This window comes from Podarcis liolepis (assembly GCF_965112155.1).
Source record: "Podarcis liolepis genome assembly, chromosome: 4".
Taxonomy (NCBI): domain Eukaryota; kingdom Metazoa; phylum Chordata; class Lepidosauria; order Squamata; family Lacertidae; genus Podarcis; species Podarcis liolepis.
Window position 1 is genome coordinate 10,337,003 of NC_139558.1, and position 15,013 is coordinate 10,352,015.

Below are 15,013 nucleotides of genomic sequence, written 5' to 3' on the forward strand. Positions count from 1 at the left end.
AGGCAGTATGATACAGGCACAAATGATGAAAGGTGGTTGACAAGAAAGAGGAGAGAGACGTTTTTGACCCTCCCGTTTGTCCCTTCCTTTCATCTGGTTTAACTGGCTGGCAGGAGATTCAGAAGAGGCAAAAGGAAGGGATATGATCACTTGCCTCGATGGTCTTAAACAAGGACTGGCAAATTCATGGAAGGACAGGGCTACATGTTACAATATTAACTCTAATTGCCAGTAGCTGAGAAGCAATGACATAATGCAGGCATGGCCAAACTTGGCCCTCCAGATATTTTGGGACTACAACTCCCATCATCCCTAGCTAATAGGACCAGTGGTCAGGGATGTTGGGAACTGTAGTCCCAAAACATTTGGAGGGCCAAGTTGGCCATGCCTGACATAATGAATTTACTTCAGATGCACCTTTCCAGATGCACCTGTGCATAAGGAGGATATTGGGCTAGATCAGGAGTTCCCTCCAGCTATTTTTGGACTACAACTCCCATCATCCCTAGCTAGCAAGGCCAGTGGTCAGGGTGATGGGAACTGTAGTCCAACAATAGCTGGAGACCCAAGTTTGGGAAACCCAGGACTAGATGAACATTGGATCAGATCCTGCAGGACTCTTCTTATGTTCATTAGCCTGTTGCCACCAGACATCTTCTCTTGCACCACCCCATACGACTTCCTTAGTTGTAACTTGAGGTCAAGGCAGTGCTGGCGACAAAGATACGTTGCATAATATAGTTGTTAACCAAATGTTACCAGGGAGGTCAGAAGGAAACATGATTCGGAAGCAGATAGGAGGAGATGTGGCCATGTGTTTCTGGAGACAACTGAAGTGGTTACTCTTAGAACAACATGTTGAAAGATACAGGGATAGTCAATCATAGACTTGACTCAGACTTCGATAGCTTACTGCCACAAAAAGGCCAACTACCTGGAAAAAAAAAATCCATTTGGAACCTTAAAACAAAACATGCACCTAACAAGCATATCAAGTATTCAAACTTGGGTCTTGCAGAACTTGCCCACTTCTTTTAAGAGCAGACTGGAAACTGCCATTCTTAAACAGAGAAATGAAATCGAATTGTCGTGACATAAACCGCCGCCTCAAAATGAAAACTGACCTTGAAGTTGCATTGCTGAGGGTGATTTCTTCATGGGCGATGCCACCCTTAGGAAGATTCTCTGCCGCCAGGAAATCCGGCGGGGGGTAAGAGTAATTCCCCCAGCATTTAGAGAGTCATTGCTGCACACAGAGGAGGTCCTTTTTCTTCTTTCCCCATCACTGCAGGATCAGGAGGAAAAGACAACAGCCGAAGTCAGCATCAAGGAAGACTGACAGAAGCCTAGGCATGGCCATGCAAAGCCAGCGGAACAGCCTTGAACACACAAAGGATTACATCATTTCAATGTAATCGCCATATAGCGAGGCTTCCCAGATCTTTTCATTAAGGACACCGGCCTCATCTGGGGCCAAGTTCTCACCGTATTTTTGTCCTACACTGTCCTGTTTCTACAACCAGAAACCTGGAAGTTTATCCACAAATCTCCAACAAGTTTTTTGTAAGTCCCATACAATTTTGGAATCTACGAATATTTAGAATATTTGCAGCAAACTATGTTGCACGTTGCATATTTATTAGAAGAAGGAAAACTGTATTTAAGAGAACCCTCATTATCAAAATTGGGAATAGACTCTGTGTGTGTGTTTTTCCCTCATGTCCATAAATCTGTAATCTAAGATAAAAATGCTATTGATCTCAACTTCTAGGTTACCTGAAGATTAACAATTGCCTTAGGCTTACTGGATAGATAAGGCTAAACAACACAAGGAACTTGACGTGAAGGTCCAAACAAGCATATTAGGTCTCTCTTTTTCAAATTGCACCAACATTCCACAAGGCTTGTATGTGCATGAAAGCAAATGAAGTGTCAAAATTTTACTTCTTCTGAAGAATCAGTTTGTTCTGTTTGCAGCTGTGATGTCAAAAGTTTTCGTAGATGAGATAATGCGTGGTAAAGACGACACTGTTATCTCTCAGAAGTGGAGAAGTCCCTGCCATAACTTCTTTCTATTTTTTTTGCACCCAAATTTGTACCACCACAAAATGGACAAAAAGGGAAATGCACAACAAGGGTGCGTGATCAAGAATGGTTTCCTTGTCCAACTCCTTTGAAGAGAAACTTTAAAAATAATTTTTATAGCATCAATGCACATGGAGGCGCAGGTTGCAGCCACAGCAAAGGTGGCATTTTCCCATCTCCGCCGTATTAAGCAGTTGGTCCCTTACCTTTCTCGCCCTGCTCTGGCCACAGTGATCCATGCGACGGTCACCTCCAGGCTTGATTATTGTAACTCGCTCTACACAGGGCTGCCCTTGAAGCTGACCCAGAAACTCCAGCGGGTGCAGAATGCCACAGTGAGGCTCCTTACGGAGTCCTTGCCACGGGATCACATTTATCCAGTGCTTTACCAACTGCACTGGCTCCCCGTGGAGTACAGGGTCAGGTTTAAGGTGCTGGGTTTGACCTTTAAAGCCCTATGTGGCCTAGAACCCACGTACCTACGGGACCGCCTCTCCTCGTATGCCCAGCAGAGGACCTTAAGGTCCATAAATAACAACACTTTCGAGGTCCCAAGCCTCAAGGAGGTTAGATTGGTTTCAACTAGGGCCAGGGCCTTTTCAGGAATGGCCCCGATGTGGTGGAATGCTCTGTCACAAGAGACTAGGGCCCTGCGTGACTTGACATCTTTCCGCAGGGCCTGCAAGACAGAGCTGTTCCGCCTCGCCTTTGGTTTGGACTCGGTCTGACCCTTATGTTTCCCTCCCATTATGGTCTTGATTTATCAGCTACTTTAAAATGAGGCTGCACTTTAAATTGACCTCTATTTTAAATTGGTTTCCCCCCCTATTATGTTTTTACTGTAATTTTACTGGTGTTAGCTGCCCTGAGCCCAGCTCTGGCCAGGGAGGGTGGGGTATAAATAAAATTTATTTGTTTGTTTGTTTGTTTGCCTTACAGGACATATGCCAAGGATATGCCAATATCCCAAAGTGCTTAAAATCTAAAACAAAGAAAAGATCCTATTTATTCAAGCAACCTTTGAACAATCATGTTGCCTATTGTCTGGTGGAAATTAAGCCCCACACCCTTCTAGACGTTTGGTTATTATCCTTTGGCTATTCAAGATGACAATTTTAGGGTAAATTTGTTACCCACTGAAAAAAAATATATTCACGTCCAGCACTCTATTGCATCAATATGTGCTTATACATATTACTGTTTATGGCTCATAGTTCAGAACTTCTGCTTTGAATATGGGACAATGCCAGATTCTACCTTCAGGTAAAAGGAAGTCAAGATAACTGGGCTGGACACATTAAAAACAATAATAAATTTAAAAGAATTTGCAATTTCCTAAGTGCATCAATTTCACAGGCTTCCAGTTTGTTTCTGAGCCTAATTTAGACTGTTCACTACCTTTTCTAAAGCCTTATATGCAGTGTGGGGTATTTTTTCAGGGCGTACTCAAAGGCAGTACTGGCACCCCTATTTGCTGTTGTTAAAAAGTGTAGCACTTAATGTAATAACTTCATGGTGAGTATTGGCATCTATTGTTCTAGGGGGGAAAGCACTGCCTATATGGGCTTTGGTCCAGGATATCTTAAGGATCATCTCCTCTCCTACAAACCTGCCTGCTCATTAAGGTTTTCTTTCTGCGTGCTGCCAACATCCAAGTTCCAATTGGTTGGAACATGAGACAGGGCTTTCTCTGGGGCCAAGTCCTGGCTTTGGAACTCACTGCAGAAGGAGGCTTTCATTGAAGACCTTCAAATTATTGCACTAAGACCTTCTGTTTCCTACTGGAATTTGACCTGCCAAGCTGTTCATCTCCCTGGCATTTCATCTGTGGAGTTTTCAACGTATTTTAACTGCTGATATGAATGGTTTTTATTTTGTTGAATTTTGCTGTCATTCTGCTTAGCCACACTGAGGATTTTTTTTAATGAAAAGGAATCACCAACACTTGAATATTGGACTCAAAGAGAGAAACAACTAACAGACTTTTAGAAGACATCTGAAACAGGGAAGCATTTAATGTTTAATAGACTATTGTATTTTAATATTCTGTTGGAAGCCACCCAGAGTGGCTGGGGAAACCCAGCCAGATGGGTGGGGTATAAATAATGAATAATAATAATAATAATAATAATTCTTATTATTATTATTATGACATACAGACCTAGCAACTGAAGCAAAAAAAAAAGGGGGGGTAAATAGATACATTATAAGTCCAGTGAATGGGTTAGAAAGCATTTTTTCTTCATCGTGAAGTTGACCAGAACAGCCGCCAAGTGTTAAATTCTTAATTCCTGGGCCTTTGTGTGTGCTTTAAAGAATCATGACTGAAATATTCTAGAACCTGAAATTCGCAGACAAGAAAGAGCTTCAGGAGATGATTTTGTACAGCATACAAAGCAGTGAAACACCATGACAAAGAATGAAACTGAATAAAAGCAAGTCCCATCAGATGTCTAGAGACCTTTGCTCTCTTATCTAAGCACTAGCCAAGAATCAAAGACTATTTTCTGCCAGCACCTCAAAAAGGATCTTTAATGTGCCTCATTTCTAAGCTAAACAGAATATGCAAGTATTTTTTTAACCTCCACTAATGTAACATTACATTAATATTCTACTTAATATTTAAAGCTAACAGTACAAGATCAGTACATAAAAGCAATGCAGATATAATTAAAAGAGTTTGGCTGCTGTGATAGAGTTAAAAATCAGACTGATGTATTCCAGACTAATGAAGAGTGAATATAGTCAAACACAGAATTACAAAGACTGAACTACAAAAGAGAAAGAAACCATAAAAAGGAGACAAACATGGGCTTTCAGAGAAAACCCTCTAAACTCTCTCAAAATGCACTGCCTTATTGTGACGAATCAAAAGTATGTAGAATGCCCTTATTTGACAATCTGAAATATTTTACATACATAGCAAGTGGGCGTGAGATAGGTTTAATATAAATAATGCACCAAGAAAGAACTATTTTGACCTCTTTTGTGGCCCCCACACTCATCACTAAAATGCTAATTTCTAAACAAGATAGCCATAGATGCTCCCTACTTCAGTTGTGCAAAAACTGAGCTCAGATCAATGAATGCTGTGCAATATGTCTTCCTGTGGACATTTAATTTTTCTGATCCCAAGTAACCTAGTTTTCCAAGCAGGTAGCAAGTGCAAGTCTTCGCTAGGTTTTTTAAAAAATGGTTTCAGCAAGAAATGGCAAAATCCCCTAGAGCTTAGCAAGAGCAGTTTCGGGGGGGGTAAGTAGTACTACCAACTTTTGCTTGTAAAGTGTAGAGTGAAACAAATGCAAGTAAGACTGCCTTCTGAAAGTGAAATATGTTTACTGTTTCCCTACATTTTGATTAAAAAACATCCTACATTGAAGCTCCGATCTAGTCCTTTTACTTTAGAGATTGCTCTCACAAACAAATAAAAGGACTTCCATTAACCCATACTAAACCCATCTAGGTTTTATTGCACCTTCTTAGAGACAAAGCAGGATAAAAGTAACCAAATCAAAACTGCAAAGAAAACCAAAGTTCAGTAACTCACTTTGCATTTTTACTCTTAAGCTGCTGATAAGTTATGAAACATTAGAAAGAAATTAGCAAAACACTTAAAACTACCTGGTTGGCCCTGAACCCAGTCTCCATTTAGCCAGCTGTGAGATCGTGTGAAGTTTGCCTCTACTTTTGCAAACTTTTACATGAAAAAAAAAGGTTCTTTTAGAACGATCTGGTACCAAAACCACACTGTAATTACAAAAGCCCTTTTCTATTCCTTCTTCCAGTTTCATCAGCAGAAGCATTGAGCTTCTCCAAATAAATGCAGGGGATTTCCTAAGCGACAAGAGCAACAAGCTCTAGATTTCTTGGTAGCACAGTTCCACAACCGTCTTTCAAAGATAATTTCCCTTATTTTGTTCACAAATGGAGCATTTTTGAGTTTTAACCCGCAAGCCGTAACTCACCCAAAAGTAAATCTTTAGAGCTGCAGCATATGAAAAATCTGCATTGTCTCTCAGCTTTGCTTTCAGTTCAACTTCTCCTTTCTTTTGAAGGAAAGCAGAAAACTAAAAGGGAAATTCACGCCTTCGCCTGTGTACCTCTGATGTTAGCTGAAAATGAAAACACACCCACCCGATGAATAGAAAAGAGCTGCTGAGATGCTTACGCCTTTAACTAATGTGTCCTAAGGCTGAAAGATTCCTATCAGTTTTAATCCTCTGATGGGTTGACTATGATGTTGCTTATCTCTCTCTGTATTACTCTGAATAAAAAAATTCCTTCCAATAGCACCTTAAAGACCAACTAAGTTAGTTCTTGGTATGAGCTTTCGTGTGCATGCACACTTCTTCAGATACACAGTGTGTATCTGAAGAAGTGTGCATGCACACGAAAGCTCATACCAAGAACTAACTTAGTTGGTCTTTAAGGTGCTATTGGAAGGAATTTTTTTATTTTGACTATGGCAGACCAACACGGCTACCTATCTACTACTGTATTACTCTGAATTACACAAGACCACACATCCAATTTTCCTGGTTGCCCTAAAAGTGCAAGAAGAAAAACCTAAGCCCTAGATGATGATGATGATAGATAGATAGATAGACAGACAGACAGACAGACAGACAGATAGATTTGCTAATGATGAAATGTCTGAAATATTAAGAAACTCAACAGCTTTACAATTACATATATAACTTGTAAATAAGCTGGCCAGTCAATGAATTGGAGTGCTCATGACTTAAGTCGGTCACTAACGGTTTTTGTGTTTTGTGTATTGTTATTTTTCGATATTTTTTGTGTTGTTGTTGTGTGGAAAATACTAATAAAATTTATATATATATTTTTTAAAGTCAGTCACTGACAGTGATAACCTGTTATGCATGGTAGGAGCAATAAGAGGCCATAGAATAAAAGAAATGTGGAGCTGGAAGGGACCACAAGAGTTATCTAGTCCAATCCCCTGCAATGCAGGGATCTTTTGCTCAACGTGGCGCTCGAACCCAGGATCCTAGAGTAGGAGTTTCGTGCTCTGCCGACTAAGCTAGGAAGATGAGGCCAAGATGTTCCTCCCCACAGAAATATTTAGTAAAAAGAGGCCAAGATCAGGATGAGAACAGTAAAAGGTTTCCCCCGCCAGGTAGGTGGATTTTAGCTAATAGTTATAAGATAACACAGATAAAAAGGGAACCTCTTAAAAGCAGGGCTATAGCCAGATTAAAGAAGCCTTAGTCCACTAATTTAGGAGATACAGTTGATCAATTAAATCTGCATATAGTTGCCTACAGTAAATTTTAAAGAAAGACACGTGCACGATACGTGTTATCTTATAAGAGGCATTCCTCACACAGAAAAGAATGCTTTTCTTTTGCCTGTGGCATTTAGGCACTTCCATTAGAAAGGTAGTTTTAATAGTTCTGCTGCCTCCTTCAGCCATGACAGTGCTTTAACTGCTTAAAATCAGAAACAACACTGTTGCTCCTATTAAAATCTGTATCAACCAGAATGCTAACACACACTTATTGTTTTAAAAGCTCATTGCGGTTTTAAACTTGCAAAATAAAGAGATCTGAGTAACAGTTTGCTATTGAAGTCGCCACAGCTGAAAAATCTTGAGATGAGAGTTTCAAAGCAAATGAACTTGGCGTGAAAGAGATGCTGGCTAGATGTACTCCAGATTTAATCACATTTTAAGTTATATAATATGGTTAAATAATAATTTTTGGTTGCATCAGACAAACATTGTCACTCTAATAAGATGGTCTGCAGGGTGACATTTGGGTTTAGCAGGAAAGAAAGACACCGCCCCGTGATATTTCTCAACTACGGTTATCGCTGTTCTTCGCTGAAAATCCTGCTAAGCCAATTAATTCCGTGTGAATCAGTGTGCACCACCAGCCTCCTCGACTCTTTGGGTCCAGGTCCAAAGTTTCTTGCACACTCACAAGCCAGTTTGGCAAAGAACGGTACCCGAGACAGAAGGCCACAGGCTGGGGCCAGTAGACACTCTGCTGGGCCTGTAGACCTCAAGTTAAGTAGAACATTGCTTTGGTTCAGTGAAAATAAAATCCAAACAGAGACATTACAAGTAGGCCGAAGCACAATATCCTCCACATCAGGGTCTGCAGACTGCCTACACTTTCGCGAGCAGCAAAAGTGGTGAAATCACAATTCTGAAGCCATTCAAGTGCATCACCAACGAGATGTACCACTGTTACTTTTGGATGCTTTCCTCATGCGCTGGGGCTTCCCAAAACCTTCATCGCCATGCTCAGAAAGTGGAGGGAAATTCACACTTGCTGTATAGTTTGTGTCATTGTGTACTGGAATCTAAACATAGCTGCAGCAGTTGAATCGTACCAGTGACTGGGTGCCTTCAAAATGCAAATATCCTGGTTGGCCAAAGGGAGGTCAGTTCACACAGCCTATAACAAGCCTCCCTGATAGCAGGCACTAGCAGCCCAGTGCAAATTATATTCCTCATTTAAAGCATTAAAAACGACAAAAGCATGCCAATGTTAGTCACACATGGGCAGCCTTCACATTGCCCCTGCCATACAGCACACGATTAAGCAGCTAATTAGTATAATACCAACTAATATCATCAACATTGCCATTTTTTCTCTCCTTTTTTAAAGGTCCCTGGGTTATTTTATTTACATTGATAACTCAGCAGTAAAGGTTTTTATTTTTAAAAATCTGAGACACTTCAAAGTGTGTAGTGTAAAATGCCCTCCTCATTATCATCTCCTCAAATGAACTTTACAACCGTTCTGTGTGGCAGAACAAGACTGTTCCCATGTCTATGGATGGGGTGCTGAGGATGACAGAAAATCCGTTTTATTCGAGGAATAAAAGTGCTTCCACATCCAAGTCTTGTACTAGACTACACTAGGGAGACATGCAGAGATTGTCTAGAGGAATAATTTAAAGTCATATACAGATTTATGCAGGGTTTTAAAAAAAATATTCCATTTGGGGAAAAACAACAATCAGTATATTTAGAAACCTCATGATTTTGCACTTACTGGGTTTGGCAATGTTGATCTTTCTTTTCTTTTCTTTTTTTACATTATTTTGGCATTAGTTAGAAAACAGTGTAGTAGTTATGCAAGATCTCTGTGCTGTAACCCTCCGCAGGCATTTCCAAAGAACGCTCTGTTCACAGGTTTTCACGAAACAAGTGAAGTATCTCACTTAGAAGCGAGTGGCAAAAATTCCTTATCGCAAGCTGGCTGCATAAGAAGTGCAAACTTGCAGGCCAGGCAGAAACCAGTGTTCTCACCTCTGGGGGAGCTCATTTTCAGACTGAGGAGACGGTTTTCCTGAGCTCTGGTAAAAGCTTTTCAGGAAAGATGGGGCAGAGAAGGAAGAAGGGAGACTCGACGGCGCAGATGATTCACTCTCACTGCGAGCGCGTCGGGCAATTGTCAGCCTGACAGCAGGCGATAAGAAAAAGCGTAGCAAATGAGTTTCAGTACAACATTTTAAAGCGGTCCCACACTCCATACTCACCATGTAAGAGGTTCAGTCAAGACCTGAATTGTAATTGCCATTATTACAGTAACATTGTGAAAATTAGGTGCACTTTAGGTTTAATGCACCACGAAATTTTGCTGAAGTTGAGTTGGGGGGCATTTAAAGAAGCCGAAAAACTGAGTCATGTGCTTGGCAGCACATTCCCTCAACCTGCACATCTAGTTAAGGTAAACTACTCCCTCCTCCCCCTTTCAGGGATATACAGTGGTACCTCGGGTTACAGACACTTCAGGTTACAGACGCTTCAGGTTACAGACTCCGCTAACCCAAAAATAGTACCTCGGGTTAAGAACTTTGCTTCAGGATGAGAACAGAAATTGTGCTCCAGCGGTGCGGCGGCAGCAGGAGGCCCCATTAGCTAAAGTGGTGCTTCAGGTTAAGAACAGTTTCAGGTTAAGAACGGACCTCCGGAACGAATTAAGTACTGTACCCGAGGTACCACTGTAGGGATGCGGGTGGCGCTGTGGGTTAAACCACAGAGCCTAGGACTTGCCAATCAGAGGTTCGGCGGTTCGAATCCCAGCGACGGGGTGAGCTCCCGTTGCTCAGTCCCTGCTCCCACCCACCTAGCAGTTCGAAAGCACGTCAAAGTGCAAGTAGATAAATAGGTACCGCTCCGGCGGGAAGGTAAATGGCGTTTCCGTGCGCTGCTCTGGTTTGCCAGAAGCAGCTTTGTCATGGCGGTCACATGACCCGGAAGCTGTACGCCGGCTCCCTCAGCCAAAAAGCGAGATGAGCGCCGCAACCCCAGAGTCGGTCACGACTGGACCTAATGGTCAGGGGTCCCTTTCCCTTTCCCTTACCACTGTACTAGACCCTAAAGGTTCAGCTTTCATTAAAACTTAAGAAGCTGCAAGTCTTGTGACATACTGGGAACTAAGAAACACCACGCGAGCAGTAATTCCAACAGGAAGGTTAGACACCACTGAAGACACAATCCTGACAAAAACACCCCACCACACCTTAATTCATCTTTCTCCTCCTATAACGTCGCCTAGAATTTATCCATTGCCTGACATTCGGACAAGAAGGAAGTTCTGCTACATGTTACAAGGGGGCATATGGGAGATGCTGGGTGCACGTCTGCCATTTGTGGTGGCAACTGCTTATTCAGTACTTCAGCCTACAGCATCTCAACTATTAACACAAAACAGGAAAGGGAAAGTTGCTCAGTTTGAGGTCGCCTGCCTTGCATGCAAAAGGTCACAGGTCTAACAATCAGCATCTTCAAAGTAAGGCAGCATAGAGGGGCTCCCTATGTCCCCAGGACAACTGCCCGTTTTTTATTTTCTCTTATTCAAACTTACCGTATTGGCCCGAATATAAGCCACACTCCTCCCCCCATCCCAACTGTGAAAAGTTAAAGTGCGGCTTAAAATTCACAACCTTACAAAAACTGGCTTTTACCATATTGCTGCTGAAACAGACATATGGGAAAACGGAACAAAAAAAAAAGTTTTATTGCTGATCTGCAAGTTTGAGACTGTTGTGCAATTAATTCTAATGTCATTCGTCGCTTTCCCCATATTTTACAGTGCAGTATTGATTTTTTTATTTGCATTTACAGTGCTACAGATTTTCTTCTACATTTGTCGTTTACGGGTGTGAGTGTCTGCAGAATTTTAAGGGAGCGGCTTATATTCGGGTATTGTCTTTTATTTCTCCCCCCCCCCCAAGAATTTTAAAGGTGTGGCTTATATTCGGGTGTAGCTTATATTTGGGCTAATACGGTAATAGATTCAGTTACTAGTTTACTTATGATCAGGCTTCTATCAACTCATATTGACTTACGATTTCCCCTTCTGCAATGTACCTGCAAAGTGCTACACTGCCACCTTGTTTTCAGGTACAGGCTTACAAGAAAAACAACAACATTACACCAGAATATTATTTGGAGTGGGCAGAAAGATGCTACCGGGGGGGGGGGGGGTAGAGAGATACAAAGCATGCAGTTATTTTACAGTGATAGATTCCAAAATGATGGAGTCGATCAAAATGAATGTGTTCTAGAGTTGGTGGAAAAACTTAGGTATCGTCAGAATTATTTCAGGCTGTTAGAAGGTGAATCCTTACAAGCCTCCGCCATCAAATATTTCTGGGGCGACCGTTTTTGAGTCTACACACGTGCACAAAAGCAACTTATGATCAAAGTGTTGAAGAGCTGCTGTTTTGACTAGCAGACTTGCTGAGCAAGCAAAGTCAACAGCTCTGCAGCAATGGGCAAAGAAATGTTGTCAGCAAGTCTAACACAATTATTGTTCAAGTTTCCTGTTTCACCGAAGCATCGTAATGATTAGTGTCTGAGGGTGGGGGGTGGAGAGAGCAACCTAACATGAAATTTATCAGCAAAAGACAAGGTCACTTTGCTGACAAGCTACAAACTGCCAGAAGAGGGTGTTGAGAGGTGTCAACTAACCATGGACACAGAAGGGAGGATTAGCAACAGATACTCCTGCTGGCAAGAAGACTTACTACTAGGGACAATTCATTGGAAAGTTTGGAAAGTGGCTACTACACAGAGCTGCAGCAACCTGCTTAACGGGCCAAGATTGATACCAGTCTTTTAGGGATGAAACAACTTGACTGGCTTCAATCACACTGCAATCCATTGTGGATCCGGTCACAAACACTGGATGAAGGGAAGCTCAACTTGGCGATGGTGTTAATTAGCACTAACTGGGAAAAATGGATTACCTATCTCTATAAGAAAGGATCTCAACCGCAAGGGCTGCTGTTACAACTGGTCTGGCTGTGGGGCTGACTGTACAATTAGAAATAAATGAATAAATGGTCGTCTCAGTCATTTCAAGAGAGAAATACAGTAAAATAAGGCTTGGTACATTAAACACTTGGAAAATGCTTGCTTTCTCTACCCTAGATTTTAGGGGGGAAATCTCAGCTAGAGGTGTCTGAACCCAGCTCATTCTTTGCATGAATCTTCTCATCTCAATTAATTTACAAAGTGACTTGGTATTAAGGCTACATGGTTCAGGGGGGGTTATGGGAGTATTTGGAATCCAAGCCTTCATCCTACCCTCCTAAGAGTTAAAATGGCACCACCATGTATCTCCTCAGCAGGCCTGACAGAGTGGGTGTCAGAACATAGTGTATTGTGATTCCTTGAAATTGCATGGCCACTGTCTGCAATGGAGGCTCATGAGGACTGCAATTCACCTCTGCACATTGTTCCATGAAGGTAAGGTGTTGTGCAGTTTCAAGGGGAAGTTCTGCTTAGGATTACGAACAAAACCACCTAAATTAACTGAACTTATTATGTTTCTAGTTTTGAAGGCATTTAAGGACACTTAAGGTGCAATCCTTTACATGTTCAATGAGACTTTCTTCCAAGTACTGGACCACATCTTAAACATTGCAGCTGTTGAATAGGAATTATTCAATATCTGGATGGCGACACTGCCTGCTAGTCAAAGTGTACTGAGGCTCTGGCTGTTGTCTTACATGCCTTGGCCACATCCATGTTCAACGGCAGCAATGCACTGTGTGTTGACTGCTCAAAAGCTGCAGCCACTGAAGAAGGCAGTGGCCAGAGAGAATGAAAGGGGGCGCCTTTTTTTGCGAATGTGTCACTCAGAAATTATTTAATACTTCCAGCTTGTTTTGAAGCCTGATCCAAAAGTACTGGTAATTTTGTAACTTCCTAAATAGGTTGGGAATGAAGTTAAAGAACCACCTGCTCCTATTATCCTCCCTTTGTCCCACCATTTTTAGAAGTGCAGTTGTTGGGAATTCCTCTTCCTCCAGTATCAAAAGACTACACTTAGTCTATGTCCTTCTGAGATTAGGTGAGCTATGTCTCTGCTCCCCTCTGCTGGCTGAGAGGTGCCAGAACAGCTCTGTTGCTGATTTTGCTTTTGCATTGCTTAAAATCCTCATTGTTCAATGTTTGCTTCTTCTTACATAGTAATATTTTTTCCCAAGATAATTAAAAGTATATTTTTTCTACGCTGCTTTGAGAGTTATTTTGGGATAGAAAAGCACCCTCAATATGTTAGTCTGAAATAAAACCATTGTATTGTAAATCCCTGAATGGTGGAAAGAGAAAGGTATCTATACTGCAACAAAGCACAAGACTTGAACCACTCTAGAAAAAAAACAAGGCAAACCTTCTTTTAAACAAAACTGTTACTTTACTTTATACAAAGCACTAAAGGCCTTAAAGATTTACATAAATAAAGTCCAGGAATCAGTGGGTCCAATCGCTTTTGTGCATCTTCCGTTCATTTCAAGAGGTTTGCGCAGAAGAGTGAGCCACGTCCAAAGAGCAGCTCTTTATATACCCATATTTGTATTGGCTGGCTATAGCTGCTTTCTGATTTATAAAATGTCGACCATCATCATTACAAGCATCTAACTGCTTCAGATATTTTACAGCCATCGAATGCAAGTGTTTTTATTAATAACAACAACAACTCAATCTCTATTTGTAGGATGCAAAGCCCTATACAGGAAGAAGTCTCACTAAACTCACTGGAACTTACTGCTGAGTAAAATATACTGAAGATATATGCTGTAAACTGTTACTCTCCGGTTGCCTGAGATAGAATGAAAAACCCAGGCAACTATTCCAAGATTCTTACCCTTGTTCCATCAAAAAGTAATAATGGGGAAATAAAAGATATCCAGACAAGCCTACACGATTCCTATGCAACAGCTTGGCTCAAAACTCACCTGCCATGCTCCACAGAGTTCTGTCTCAGGAGAGGAGACTTGACACTTTGAGACCTTCCGTCTTGGAAAGTAATCCTCTTTTTGGCGCTGGACGGTGGGTGGCTAAAGGTATGAGCTCGTCTCCTGAACTGGGGAGAATCGGAATCCTCTTCGGGGAACGGCTGCCAAGCAGAGGATATGGGAGAAGCCGGGGGCGTCGTGGAAGGAGATTCCCCCGAAGAGCATTCCTGGAAGAAGTTCAGCCACAGTCAGGAATCGCCCCTTTTACACCCTATAACTACGCAGTGAATGTCAGAGTAATCCCTGCAAGTTAACAGGAGAGGAGATGAAACTGAGACTCCTCCTCCTGGGCGGAAAAAAAACGAAAGCAAACCCATTGTATGCTAATTAGAAACTATGCCAAACATCCTTTGCCCCTGGAATTGCCATGACCTCTCGCGAACAATACCGCAAAAAAGAATCCGAATACTTTACTGGCACTGCTACTACATTTTCAAGCCCGGGTTCCAATCAAAACTGGCTTCTTTTCTCGGCCTATCGTGTACAGATTTCCTGTCCTGTCAGAGCTCTTTCCTGGAAGAGGGATCTGCTAATAAAAAGCTGCATTAAGAGCAACAGGAAAATTAGAAGTCAAAAGAACCGCTCTGTTTCCACATCTCTCGGAGGAGAAATAATAATAATAGTGTGTGTGTGTGTGTGT

The 15,013-nt window shown here is 41.8% G+C and overlaps 1 protein-coding gene across 6 annotated transcripts in view; it reads right to left on the reverse strand.

Annotated features, from left to right (window-relative positions):
* The window catches only part of TBC1D4 (TBC1 domain family member 4), a 95,379-nt gene that overhangs the window by 17,135 nt on the left and 63,231 nt on the right, over positions 1-15,013 (reverse strand). For 4 of the 6 annotated variants that reach the window (XM_083501070.1, XM_083501071.1, XM_083501074.1 and 1 more), the window contains exons 10-12: positions 14,314-14,540; positions 9,371-9,520; positions 1,125-1,285 (exon numbers count right to left, since the gene is read on the reverse strand). In XM_083501070.1, coding sequence (XP_083357196.1) covers positions 1,125-1,285; positions 9,371-9,520; positions 14,314-14,540 — 538 coding nt within the window. The remainder of the gene's footprint in view (positions 1-1,124; positions 1,286-9,370; positions 9,521-14,313; positions 14,541-15,013) is intronic. The other 2 variants (XM_083501072.1, XM_083501075.1) reach the window with 1 other exon arrangement.